This window comes from Sceloporus occidentalis, unplaced genomic scaffold (genome assembly GCF_023333645.1).
Source record: "Sceloporus occidentalis isolate IW3139 unplaced genomic scaffold, rSceOcc1.0.p SCAF_17, whole genome shotgun sequence".
In the NCBI taxonomy this organism is placed as follows: Eukaryota; Metazoa; Chordata; class Lepidosauria; order Squamata; family Phrynosomatidae; genus Sceloporus; species Sceloporus occidentalis.
Window position 1 is genome coordinate 2,897,476 of NW_028316997.1, and position 14,654 is coordinate 2,912,129.

Sequence of the window (14,654 nt, forward strand, 5' to 3'; positions counted from 1 at the left end):
GAATTAAAACAATAGTGCAGACTTCTGTACAGTTATTGGTGAGATTTCTAAATTCCCAAGGCCATTACTAAATGGCAGATCCAACGCAATACAAAAAGAAGCCTATTTATAGTTCTTTAACAAGGACAGTGCGATCTAAAGTTCAGTGGCTGAAAACAGAGACGGGTAACAAGGGAAGCATAAATATGTTCCATTTTGAGAAGCTATACATCACTGCTTCAGTGTAGATTCATTTTAGAGAAAATGTTCACGTCTTTGGATTACCTTTTCAAATTAAATAAGCATGAATGTTCAAGGCTGCTTTGTTTTATTTTTTCTAAATGTATAAATCTATTATCAACCAGCAACATATATGCATTATGGCAAATATTATAAACTATTTCAAAATGTGAATTTTTGCAGAACAAAAACGGCAGTATTTAATAAGAGATCATTAAATATGTTAAACCAGACTATACATTAAAAGGGTTTCTTTTAAAGTTAATGCGTTATCAATTTTCAAATCAAGTTATAACGACAACTGAAAAGCTCAAATGTTCCCTGATATTTTTTAAGACATCATTCCTAAATGTAAGCATTCGTTTATGGTATTGCCGTGTCCCAGTTCTACACAGAGAAGATCTACTGCACGTATGTGTGGCTGGAACAAACATTTGACAGTTCTTCATTCATGACTACAGCTTGGTTTGCAGCTGCTGATTAACAAGGGATTATACAAATCTAGATTTTAAAGAGATATTTTTATATGCAGAGGAAATTGCACATGGCCTCAATGCATCTACAGTAACACTCACTTAAAACGTAGGAGCAGCAAGTACGGTGTCTTGAAAAGTATTCACCATCCCCAACCTTGGCATTTTAAATTGGCATTGAACAACTTGGAATTAAAATGGATTAGTTGGAGGTTTGTATCATCAGATTGACACAACATGTCTACCACTTAGAAGATACAAAATATTTTTATTGTGAAACAAACAAGAAATAAGACCCCCCCCCCGAAAACTTTAACGTGGTGCATAAATATTCATCCCCCAAAGTCAATACTTTTTGCAGCAATTACAGCTGCAAGTCTCTATAAGCTTAGCACATCTAGCCACTGTGATTTTTGCCCATTCTTCATGGCAAAAATGCTCCAGCTCCATCAAGTTGGATGGGTTCCGCTGGTGTACAGCAATCTTTAAGTCATACCACAGATTCTCAATTGGCTTGAGGTCTGGGCTTTGACTAGGCCATTCCAAGACATTTAAACGTTTCCCCTTAAACCCCTCGAGTGTTGCTTTAGCAGTATGCCTAGGGTCATCATCTTGAACCTCAGTTCCAATCTCTTAAACAGGTTTTCCTCAATAATCCCTCATTCCTTTAATCCTGACCAGTTTCCCAGTCCCGATGAAAAATATCCCCACAGCATGATGCTGCCACCACGCTTCACCGTGGGGATGCTGTTCTCAGGGTGATGAGAGGTGTTAATTTGAACCAGACATAGCCTTTTCCTTGATGGCAAAAAGCACAATTTTAGTCTCATCTGACCAGAGTACTATCTTCCATATGTTAGCCCGTCTCCCACATGTCTTTTGGCAAAGAACAAAGTTTTCTTCTTTTTAAGCAATGGCTTTTTTCTGGCCACTCTTGCGTAAAGCTCAGTTCTGTGGAGTGTAAGCAGTCCTATGGACAGATACGCCAATCTCCGCTGTGGAGCTTTGCATTTAGTAATAATGATTTTTTTTATTTTTTTTTAAATAACCAAACCCAGATCTGTACTTCTCCTCAACTTTGCCCCTGACCCGTTCCTGAAAGCTCCTTGGTCTTCACGGTGCCACTTACTTGGCGGTACACCTTGCTCAGAGGTGTTGTAGACTCTATGCACTTTCAGTACCTGTGTCTATATATCATGAGATCATGTGACACTTGATTGATTGAACACAGGCCAACTTTAATTATGTGACTTCTGAAGGTAACTGGTTGCAGCAGATCTTATTTAGGGGCTTTATAGCAAAGAGCATACATATAGATACATACGCACGCTCAAATAAGAGCTTATCAAGTACACATGGTTGTACTGAACTATAACCTTAAGAGTCACTTGCGACCATAAACCGGAAAAAAAAAGTCACCTAAATCAACAAACATCTACATGGACAAATGTTAGATTTTCTTTAAACAGGCACCTAAAGTATGGGGAGAAAATATAGATAAAGTTTAATATTTAACAACATATAGAATACAAAAAATAACCACCCTTTCTGCAATTTCTTAGAAAGATAAATAAAGAGTCTGGATAAGTTGTAGCTGAATAATAAATAGTTCAAGATAGTTCAAGGTCTAGTTTATGAATTACTTAAGATGCAGCTCATAAAGAACATAAGGCTCATGGATGTGTTAAGTTCACATTCATACACACCATACATACACACACACACACAGACATTTTAGGACAGAGTGCTTACTTTCTGTTGTTGAAGCTGTTATAATTATTGGACAGAGCTGAAGAAATCTTTGGTAATGTTGAAAAATGTTGTGCCCCTGGTGACCTTCAAAATATGAAAAATGATAAATTAGAAATAACGCTGAGCTTGTAAAATGAAAAAAAGAAACAAAAGACCAACACACAATGAATTTGTGAAACAAAATATGCGATGAAGAAAGATCATGAAAGTGTTAAACACAATATGAAAGGGCCACATGAGACAAAACGGTTTGTATGGACCAGTAGACTAAAACGTAAAATTATTAATAGTAGCCACAGCAGTGCCTCTTTTACTAAAGTTTTGTGAGTACAATAAGTGATTTTTGGTTTCTTTTTTAAATGTACTTATGGAATTCCAAAAATTCTTAACACAAGACAGGTGCAATTTTGTTTTTTGTTAGCAATCATTCCAGGAAGAAATGTAAGCAAATTATGTAGTTTATTAAATACAATAAGTAAAGCAAGAATGTCTTCTTCCAATCAATTGAAAAAATAATTTTTCAAATTGTCAGCATAGTTGACTTACTCCAGTCTCCATTTTTACACTGTCACACCGCAAACACGGAAGTTCCAGCCCACTAAGGGCTATTTGAAATCCCCACTTTACTAACATATAAGTAACAATTATTTTTAGGTAGTATGGCAACATCTCCACCAGTTGGCACATTATGAACTTCTCAATGTTTAAACAACTGAGTTGTTACACAAATAAGACACACACCATCATTCTTAAACAGCCATCTGCTGCATATTGATTTTTGATGCCAATGAAACAGATACAGCACACCAATTTAACACATTACATTATGCGATTTCTCTCTCACCCGTTTAGAATATCCACACAAATTACAAATTGATTCAGGACACTGAATCATTTGAAAGTATATTCATATATAAAACAATGTTTAATAGCAGTAATATAAAAATACATTTAAAAATTTGCTCACAATTTCTACAGGGAAGGTGCCACTCCTAAACAAATACTCAACGTATACAGAAATCTATCAAGATAAAATGTATTGCGACTTCCAAAGGCCGTATGACATTGGATGAAATATGCTAAAAAGCCAAGACAGAGATATCAGGGGAGAAAAGACAGGCACAGACATTTGGGTCCCAATAGGGAGATTTGAATCTAGTAAACCATCTCAGGAGCTACCAGGGCTTCATATCTGTCCCCTAGAAAGAACATGATGCAGCATCACAGGCAATAGTCTGGGATGCCTCGTGCTTTGACAGGCTCTGATCAGTGACTCCAACAGGAGTGGAAGGTGACAGAAGAGAGCAAGTTGAGAAGGACCATTGTTTTGAGCATAGCAAAGAACACCCTTACCACAAACAGGTTAAAGGGACGTTGTCAGTATTTAAAAAAATAAGACCGTTCTAAGAAACAAAAAGACGCATTTAGGTACTTTTCCTTAACATATCTATAACTTGACTAATTGGATTATACTTGGTATGTTAAATAAATGTCACCATACTGCTTTCATGTACTAACTAAAGACAGGTAATAAATGATCTTCAGAGTAAGCCAGTCCTGTTCCTGTGATCATGTATTTGGACTGTATTTAGTGATTTATATTGGTGTTGGTAAAAAATAATAATAAAAAACAAAACTGGATTAGGAATGTTAGTAACACGCTGGGAACTAAACTAAGCAAACATCATACATGACAAAACAATTATATACTATCTATACGTTTAAATAGTATATAGGTAATACATTTACATTTAAATCTTACATTTTACTTTATGCTGAACTATGCTTAGGAAGCCTATCCAACTGTTTGAGCACAATCACCAAAAATGCGTTTAAAGTTATTTTTTTATTGTTTTATATAGTGTCATCATAGATCATATTCCATAGCACTGTACAATGGGTAGACAGGACATAACATAAGTATATTAACATAACAAGTCAGGTCAGGAGGCTCCTGCTCAAACAAGCCAACAATCTAGAAGGAGTTAGGGTATATTAGACAAGAAGAAAAAGTGCCACTGTTAGGGATGGAGCAGCCACACTAGTATAAGTATTGCAGGAGAAGGACTAGGAAAGGTGAGCTAATATGAGAGCAAGGGTGTTGACATTGGATGCGGGGAAATACCGTTTAGGAGTGTATTTGGAGGTTTAAGTAGGGGAACTGCTATGATGGGCTTTGAAAATAAGAGTCAGGATTATGAAATGAATCCTGAAGCGCACAGGCGGCCAGCGAAGAGACTGAAGGAGGGGAGAGGTGTTCGTAAAGTGATTGGTGAGGAAGATAGGTATGCTGAATTGGCAAATGGAATAGATAAATAGGTTTGTGTTATGGATATACGTCCTGCTTTGGCCACATAGGTAAGTGGTGGATCAGGGACGAGGTTTGGGGTGATGGATTCAACCGCCACCTCCTCCTGCTAACTACAATGGATATAAGACAATATTTGTTTTATAATATAAAGAAAGGTAAAATTGTATCCATTTCATGCATGCCACACTCAGCATAACCTATACACAAACATTTGTATACGTTAGAATATGCATGATCATATTCCTATGCAATTACAATCAACATGTCGGAAAGTGTGTTTGTACATTTCACAGACAAGTGAAGCAGTTCTCCTCTAGGGTTGGAAACAATGTTATTCTATAAATTCCCCTTTACTTTAGTCTTTGTTCTGCAATTGGTAGTGGCCCACTGACGTAAAGGTGAGAACACTAACTAATTATTATTTTTTTTTTTTACAGGAACCACACCCTTATATCGAAAATAAAATTAACACGATCGCTTATGCTGTAACAAGATCATTTTTTCCGACAAGTTAAAATGTAGCTCAGTCTCAATAGTTACAAATTGTCTGGTTAACATGGTCCCTTCACATTCTGGGACCAATAAATATAATGTGCTCAGTACCCTAAATAGATTGGGTGCTTGGGAGTACAGTATATATCATATCTATATTTATATATTTTATGTCAACACAGAAATTTCCACCAAATATGTTGACAGCACCGCCAATCTGCATTCACAGCTCCTGCTTCTTTGTTTGTGTTCACAATTTTAGAACATAATGGACATGCATGGATGTTTTGGCCTTTTACTTAGCAAGTCAGACCACACTGGTTTTAAATTAACTGATTTTTCCATTTGCATTTGCCTCCTATCTATTGTCACATGCTTGGCATAGCCTCTGCTGTTTTTCTTCTGCTTAACATTAACACCAATAATTGTGCTAATGTTTGCTGGACACATTGAAATATATCTATGATCAAGCAGCGCCAGTTGAGTCGACTCAATTTTCCAGACTTAGGAACATACCTCAAGAACTGTTTATTACACAGTTGCTGAACGTATTAATTAATTCATATTTTCCAACCTATCCCTAATTGTACCTGTCCATATAAAGACAAATGAAAGTTCTTAAACATAAGATACTGACATTAGTTTATTAGCAAGTCAAAAATAAACAAATGTAATATATACACTGAGAAGCAAAATGTTGATAACGTTGTCTCGGTATGTCTAAATTATAAAGGGACAACAAATTATTGGTAAAGCCACAATTAAGGAGTGCCTATTCCATTGCGTAAAATATGGCTTGATTAAAGGGACACTTCAGCCATCACATGCACATTATAACCAAGAGATCCTTTTAAACTTCTGTGGCGAACCCCCGTGCAAAAATACGGTAGGATTCTGCAGAATCTCCCTTGTACGCATTGGCTCCTTTACTCACATCTATGCAGTTTTCTGTACAGGAGATACAGTGGGGCAAAAAAGTATTTAGTCAGCCACCAATTGTGCAAGTTCTCCCACTTAAAAAGATGAGAGGCCTGTAATTTTCACTATAGGTACACTTCAACTAAGAGAGACAGAATGGGGGGAAAGCATACAGGAAATCACATTGTAGGATTTCTAATGAATTCATTGGTAAATTCCTCGGTAAAATACGTATTTGGTCACCTACAAATCTGTCTCTCACAGACCTGTAACATCTTCTTTAAGAGTCTCCTCTGTCCTCCACTCGTTACCTGTATTAATTGCATCTGTTTGAACTTGGTATCAGTATAAAATACACCTGTCCACAACCTCAAACAGTCACACTCCAAACCCCACTATGGCCAAGACCAAAGAGCTGTTGAAGGACACCAGAAACAAAATTGTAGACCTGCACCAGGTTGGGAAAACTGAATCTGCAATAGGCAAGCAGCTTGGTGTGAAGAAATCAACTGTGGGAGCAATTATTCGAAAAGGGAAGACATACAGGAACCACTGATAATCTCCCTCGATCTGGGGCTCCGCACAAGATCTCACCCCGTTGTGTCAAAATGATCACAAGAACGGTGAGCAAAAATCCCAGAACCACACGGGGGGGACCTAGTGAATGACCTGCAGAGAGCTGGGACCAAAGTAACAAAGGCTACCATCAGTAACACACTACGCCACCAGGGACTAAAATCATGCAGTGCCAGACGTGTCCCACTGCTTAAGCCAGTACATGTCCGGGGCCATCTGAATTTTGCTAGAGAGCATTTGGATGATCCAGAAGAGGATTGGGCGAATGTCATATGGTCAGATGAAACCAAGGTAGAACTTTTTGGTAGAAACTCAACTTGACGTGTTTGGAGGAGAAAGAATGCCGAGTTGCATCCAAAGAACACCATACCTACGGTGAAGCATGGGGGTGGAAACATCATGCTTTGGGGCTGTTTTTCTGCAAAGGGACCAGGACGACTGATCCGTGTAAAGGAAAGAATGAATGGGGCCATGTACCGTGAGATTTTGAGTGAAAAACTCCTTCCATCAGCAAGGGCATTGAAGATGAAGCGTGGCTCGGTCTTTCAGCATGACAATGACCCCAAACACACCGCCCGGGCAACGAAGGAGTGGCTTCATAAGAAGCATTTCAAGGTCCTGGAGTGGCCTAGCCAGTCTCCAGATCTCAACCCCATAGAAAACCTTTGGAGGGAGTTGAAAGTCTGTGTTGCCCAGCGACAGCCCCAAAACATCACTGCTCTAGAGGAGATCTGCATGGAGGAATGGTCCAAAATACCAGCAACAGTGTGTGAAAACCTTGTGAAAACTTACAGAAAACGTTTGACCTCTGTCATTACCAACAAAGGGTATATAACAAAGTATTGATATGAACTCTTGTTATTGACCAAATACTTATTTTCCACCATAATTTGCAAATAAATTCTTTAAAATCAGACAATGTGATTTCCTGTATTCTTTCCCCCCATTCTGTCTTTCATAGTTGAAGTGTACCTATGGTGAAAATTACAGGCCTCTCTCATCTTTTTAAGTGGGGGAACTTGCACAATTGGTGGCTGACTAAATACTTTTTTGCCCCACTGTATGTTTGTCGAATACATCTCCTAGAACATGACATACTTACCACCAGTAAGCTCCAGCTGCAGATGGGAGTTTAATGAGACTTATATGGAAAATGCTCCATGGAGGAAGCAGCCAGCTCAAGAGCTGCAGCTTCTACTTAATGTAAGTGATTTTACTTTTTTTTTCCTTTAAAGAATGCATATTAGTGTACTCAAAGTACTTTAACATACATTTTTCTTTAGTGATAAACAGTCTCTTTAAGAGCTGCATAGTGACCAAAACACCATACATACTTGCATTGCAACAGGGTCTCTTGTGCAGAGCATAGTAAATCTCTGGTGGTTGCACCTGAAACATTAAAAAGCGGTATAGATTTCTGCAGAGCGAGATCAGATCCCATTCAAAATTTGTCACGTACAGCATATTTCTCACACACTTTATCAATATATATTTTGTTCCTGAAACATAGACCATTTGCAGCAAGGCAGTAACACATTTTTGACAAGCGTTTTATCTACAAAGGTTAAAGTTACAGTAACCTTACAGTTACAGTAAACGGTATTACAAAATAAAAGATCATACTGTTCAGCTAAACTTGACATATGCAGTTAAGTTTCCCATAAATCTTAAGGATGTTTATTGGTAACCAAGATAGATATAAAAAATACGTTTTTGCTCTTTAAATGTCCAAGAAAGAAATATAAAAATAGACACATCCACAACTTACTTAGGCATAGTACCTCTCGGCCACTGTCCATCCTGACCTTTCTGTTCTATTACTAGCATCTGTGTAAAACAGAGAAATAAATGAACAATATAATGGCTGATCTCAAGGTCTCTTTTCCACTACATATCAAATATAATATTCTGTATTTAGCGCCAGCCCAATCCCTTATGGTTCCAATAAGCAGATATAGATATATATATATATATATATATATATATATAAACATATCCCGTAAATGTATTTATAAAAAAAACAAAAAACAATTGTGGTACCTCACAAAGGATAAGGAGAAATCAATTTTAAAGAGCTATCTATCAAATTCAATTCAGATGTACATGTTTCTACAAAAAAAGAAAAGGTGCTCTACCTGTCCTTGATACAAGCCAGCATCCTGTATAGTGCTTTCTGTTTTGGTCAGAGGCTCAAATGTATTGCTCATGTATTTGTTCCACAGTCTGGTCTCTTTTTCTTCTGGAATACTGAAGATTTTTCTCATTTCCTTTTCAATCATATCTGGATTTCAAAAAAAATAAAAAAAAAATAGTTGAAATATAAAATATACATTTCATAAATAAAAGCTTTGCCTTGCAGGTAATCAGGTAGACCATTCTATTCAGCAGTATACAATATCATCCTTGATTGAGTTTGATAAAGAAAAATATGACCTTGAACGCAAAGTTCATTTTCAACTATGCATATTCAAGAATAATTCATGTCTGCATTTAATAGATCACAAAACATTGATTGGTTTTCTTTAAATGGGTAAACATGGGGAAAATTAAGCACAAGTTACATATATCCTGTTTTTGAACTTCATTATAAAAAAAAACCCAAAAAAAACCACCATTACCATACTTCCGTAGATTGTACAAGCCTTAAATAAGAATAAAAGCAGAATTTTGATTACTTGTGACAGCTTGACAACCCTGCAGTTGAATTTGCTGCTACAATTTTAGCGTTTATTCATCTAGGGGAGCGTTTGCAACAGAATTGTGTTTCGGGTTATTGACTTAACTACATTATGAAGGTCCAACCACAACGAGCTTCTCCTATAGGAACAGCTTGGATGACCCTGTATAATTATAACCGGTCTCCTCACTCATTGAATTATGCAGGGTCAACTTGGCCTTTCTGGCTGAAGAAACCACAGCTCTCTTGATAACTCCCCCTTTAATGAACAAATACATTTTCTGTAGCTTGCAACTATGAGAAACAAAATTCTTTAGGTATCCCGGTAATAATACAAGATTCATTCTGGTAGTCTTTCATTCTGTTTTTCATAACACTCAAGGAAAAAGATTATGTTTTTGGGACAGAAGAACAAAGCAGTGAACATTTATTTTGGACTACTGTAGTTATTGGATAGTTTCTTGCATTTAAATACCACCAATCAATTTCCTTGCAACTATATTTACTATTCATCATATACATACCTATTGTGTCTGCTTTGCTAAATCTTCTTGTTACAATATTACTCATATTCCCATTCTCACACAGTTTTAATTCTGTTAGGTATACTTCTACTTTGCAGTGCTTTACGAACATACCCTGTTCAACCACCTGCAAACATAATATATTTTAGCATTCTGGATCAATTAATTGTTACTGCATCATGTTGTATCAGAAGTGGAAGTTAAAGGAGCACACATTAAATAAATAAAAAACATTTTAGTAGTAAATGTAGAAGGCCTAAAGAGCCTTTATATGATGTATTCATAGGTTAATGTCAGTAGAAACAAAAACAAGTATTGCGTTCAGTACAGAAGTTATGCTAGGTAAAAATCTTATTTTTAACTTAAATATCTCCAAAACAAATTGAAACTTATCAATGTTTTGATGAGCTTTACGGCTACATTAAACATTGAGCTTAGGCTAACTAGGCCTAGACAGGCAGTTGGTGTGAGGTGACGTGACACGCTGAGAGCAGAGATTCATGCCCCATACAGCACACACACCTCCAAGATGTGTTACTGTGCACTGCTTAACAGTGCATGGACCGGGCGTCAGATCCTGTGGCACTACATAAAACGAGACAGGAAAGCGCAAATAACCACAAAGCGTACACAACACACATATATATATATATATATATATATATATATATATATATATATGTGCCACTTGCTCTAAAACACTACTAGGGACAGCCACCTCCACACAAGCAAACACACGGTAAATTAAAAGACCAGCTTATTATAAAAAAAAGTGTGTTGAGAGCTTAAAAGTTGGAGAGCAAAGGGCTTAGCAGGGAAAATGGCCCGATGGTCTTCTTTCTTCTTCTTCAACATATGCAACTATGTATCTGAAGTGGAAGACGGACACGAAGGAGAATCTGTATAGTCTGCATAGGTGCAGTGATTACAGCCAACTATAAAACATCAAAACCCAAAGAACGTGTAACGCAGCTGAAGAATCTACAAATTAAATAGTAAAAAACATTGTAATATGCGAATGTGTAGTACTCATTCTAACAGACATTAACATCTAAAACTTGTAATTAAAAAATAAATGTTCTGAATGCCACAAGGTGCCATGGTTAATGCTTGACATCTAAAATAAGTAGAAGAAAAAAAAAAACAGGCAAAGAGTTTAAATGAGCAAATTCTAGGTTCATATGGCACAACTATAGAGTTTAAACCTAACATACATGTAATACAGCAATGAAACCCTCAGATACCATAACCTCCTTGGCATAGTTTTGAGGTTTCTATACTAAGTAAAGCCTTTCAGAAGATGTATTAAAATAATGTATAGTTTAAGGACTACAAAGACTACCTGCCAGTTACTCTAGCTGGAGTTGATCTGGCAAAAAGTCTAACTGCAAAGTAAACTAATGAGAAGGGATCTGAAAATAGTAATCTACTTGTTATGCGACACTGATACTACCGGCATGCATCGTGAAAAAGAGTAGATCACTGATCATAACATCTTGGCTCCCTCCACACACATACACTTTTGTCTCCACTGGCTCAGCACAATATTTTAATAGTGTTAAAAGGGGGGGCTAAATATTTGTAAACACTTCCCAATCATGCAAGGTGTGTATTTAATTTAGATTTTAACTCTTTAAGGACAATGGGCGGTCCCTAAACCCACTGAAAACAATGCATTTTGAGCCCGTACATGTACGGGCTTTGTCATTAAGGGGTTAATGATTGCTGGGGTGAAATAGAGATAGAGACAAAGACCTCTCTAAATTACCACTTACATTATTATACCACCTAACAGAAAATGCTTAAAAAGGAGTCTGGGTAAAATCTATTTCCTACTTTTATTAAATAACTAAACCGGGCAATAAAAAAAAATAATTGAACAGAACGTCAAAGATTATGCCTGAGTATCCTAAAACACTGACCATTTCACAGTGAGGCTTTCCGTAAAACGAATTCCATTAGTTAGACCTATTTACGTGCCGCATCGGTTTCATATTCCCCATGTACTATTCAAAATCCTTGGGTAGTCTAAGAATAGAGTGATATACTCAAAATCCTTTTTTTGTTTTTGACCCAGTTTTTTACATGTACCATGAAGTAGACTGGTTACCTGTACAAACCAAGTAGCATGATGCAGCGTTAGGTAGCGTCCAGTGAGCATACTCTCAGGTTATACACAATTCAGCTTTTTACCAAACCCAACTGCTTGCTTGATAAAGAGCAGAATATAACCTGAAGCATCAGATATGCCAATAACGTATGTATTGCATACATCAATAAGTTATGCATCTATTCTCCACACTGTACCACACCTATTGCCGTTGTGTTTATCATAGTGCTGTAAGGAGCTGTTACACTTATAAAAATAAGTGCCAGGTAGCACATGGGTGCACCGCCCAAGGGCAAAACACAGCGACCATTTTTCAAATTTCTGACCAATTCGGTATTGTGTAAGCCATGGCCGTAAAGCAGACAGTACCTTGCGTGCTACTGGCTCCTGGTTTTCCATCAATGTGTACCAGCTAACAAGTTTGTTCCAGCCTTCAGTTGGCAGCAAAATGTAGTCAAGTTCATCAATGAGGTGCTCCTTGAGTGACTGTGTATCAGCATCTATAAAACAACATGACAAAAGATGTCAATGCCCTATCTTTCCATGAAACAGGTGCACTTGAAAGGTTATCAGACATTACCTGAATGAATTGACATAATTTACCAGGCAGAAATGGAACAAATTACAGATTTGAACATTAAAAAATTAAGATTAATCATTTATGTTTCCCTTCTACACACTGTTGCATGTACACTATATGACCAGAGGTACATGAACACTAGACCATCACACAAATATGAGCTTGTTGGACATCCCACTCCAAAACCACAGGTATTAAAATGGGGCTTCCCTCCATTCTATATGTAGTAAATAAAGACAAAATGCTGAGATGATTATTCTTTTTTGGTAGTCACTCAAGTTCTACAAAGAGATTACTAAGAGCTACTGTTTGTAGTGCCTGAGAAGGATTTCTAACCACACAAAATCTGCAGCTTTACAGTCTGAAAACTGTCTTCACCAGATCAAATGCAGCCTCCACCATGCCTGTACTATAAGATACATAAAGGAGGGCTGTTTATCTCTCATACTATCTCACTAAGAACACAATAGGATTATACGAGTTATAGCCCAACTGTAAGAAAATAAAACACTGCACCTTTATTAAATATGTCATAATATGGCTAGCCGGAGTGTGATGACGTGACGAGTGAGAAGGCGTGCCGAGCGTAGGAGGCGGGTGTGAGAGCAGATGGTGCAATGCTGACCCTGCTCTCGATCCTGATCTGCTTCAGCTGGAGCTGCAGCAGCGGCTGCAGCCGCGACAGGTGCGGCAAGATCGTGACGGGTCCCGGTTGCCGTGGGACTCCGGGAAGACTTCGATAGCCCTGACGATGTCCGTGGACTGAAGGTAGTGGCTGCGCGAGGATGAAGTGTTTGGTCCCGTGAGCCGATGGGGCGGACCGTTGAAAGAAATAGAGAGACCAGGTATCGGTGATCGATCAATCGGTGGTCGATTGAAGTCTCCTTGATGCCAGGCTGTTCCCGGATCTACAACCTGCCACTCTCCTCCCTCCTCCTCCCTTACTTCAAATAAACGACACCATCAAACCTATTCTACCACATGGATATGAGAGTGCTGAATATAATTCGTAAGTTAACACTCACAGAAGCATCTACAGAAGACAGAATTCTAGAAAACAATAACAACTCTGTATACCTACCAATCATGAGTAATATGAACTATTTGTGGCACAATGGTTATATATATACTACATATGTAAAGCTCCAATTTTCAATTCCTCGTCAAATAAGGAGAATATAAGGAACGAGATCATCTATATATTACATCTTACTTACACTATATTAAGCATCATGTTAAGTGATAATATAAGATGTAACACATGGAGTACAGAGTAAATGCAAATGGATTAGGGCTGCAACAACGAATCGATAAAATCGATAATAATCGATTATGAAAATCGTTGTCAACGATTTTCATAATCGATTAGTTGAATCGATTTTTATCGATTTATAAAATTATGTTTTTCAGAGCAAACGCTCTGAAAAACTCCCGTCCTTCTATAATCCGATCTCAAATAGAGATCGGATTATAACTGTAGAATCCAGACCCCCCCGCAAAGCTGCAGGAGACCTGGATCCTCTCTGCCACCCGGTGAGGGTCTGTGCAAAACACACAGACATCCTCCGCTTCTCCCCTTCCGCTTCTCCCCTCCACTTCCGCCGGGGCTTCTATTACTGAACCCGGCGTCACGTGACCTTCCGGTGCGGCTTCCATCATGGAAGCCCCAACGGAAGCGGAGGGGAGAAGCGGCTGTCTTCGCGCATCACACAGACCCCTACCGGCTGCCGGAGAGGATCCAGGTCCCGCTGCAGCGCCTGCTGGGGATTTGGATTTTAGTGCGCGATGTGCGCAACCTCGCTACTTCATCTCACTGCCACTTCCACCTGCCCCACCAGGGGTTAATATATCAACAGAAGAAAAACAGGACAAGTAAGCAGCACTGGGTAAGTATTATCTTTATTTTTATGCTCATTTGCCCTGTGTTTCTTCTGTTGATATATTAACCCCTGGTGGGGCAGGTAGAATTTTTGCGGGATCTATTAATTATGTGCATTTGTGGTTTTTTTTTATGTCTATAAT

At 38.0% G+C, this 14,654-nt stretch overlaps 1 protein-coding gene across 2 annotated transcripts in view; it reads right to left on the reverse strand.

The window, feature by feature from the left end:
• LOC149302745 (ubiquitin carboxyl-terminal hydrolase 15) overlaps positions 1 to 14,654 on the reverse strand; it is a 56,794-nt gene that overhangs the window by 14,103 nt on the left and 28,037 nt on the right. Inside the window, exons 3-7 of one of the 2 annotated variants that reach the window (XM_089481992.1) lie at positions 12,422 to 12,552; positions 9,943 to 10,069; positions 8,877 to 9,022; positions 8,510 to 8,568; positions 2,445 to 2,528 (exon numbers count right to left, since the gene is read on the reverse strand). In XM_089481992.1, the coding sequence (XP_089338118.1) occupies positions 2,445 to 2,528; positions 8,510 to 8,568; positions 8,877 to 9,022; positions 9,943 to 10,069; positions 12,422 to 12,552 (547 nt within the window). The remainder of the gene's footprint in view (positions 1 to 2,444; positions 2,529 to 8,509; positions 8,569 to 8,876; positions 9,023 to 9,942; positions 10,070 to 12,421; positions 12,553 to 14,654) is intronic. The other variant, XM_089481993.1, reaches the window with a different exon arrangement.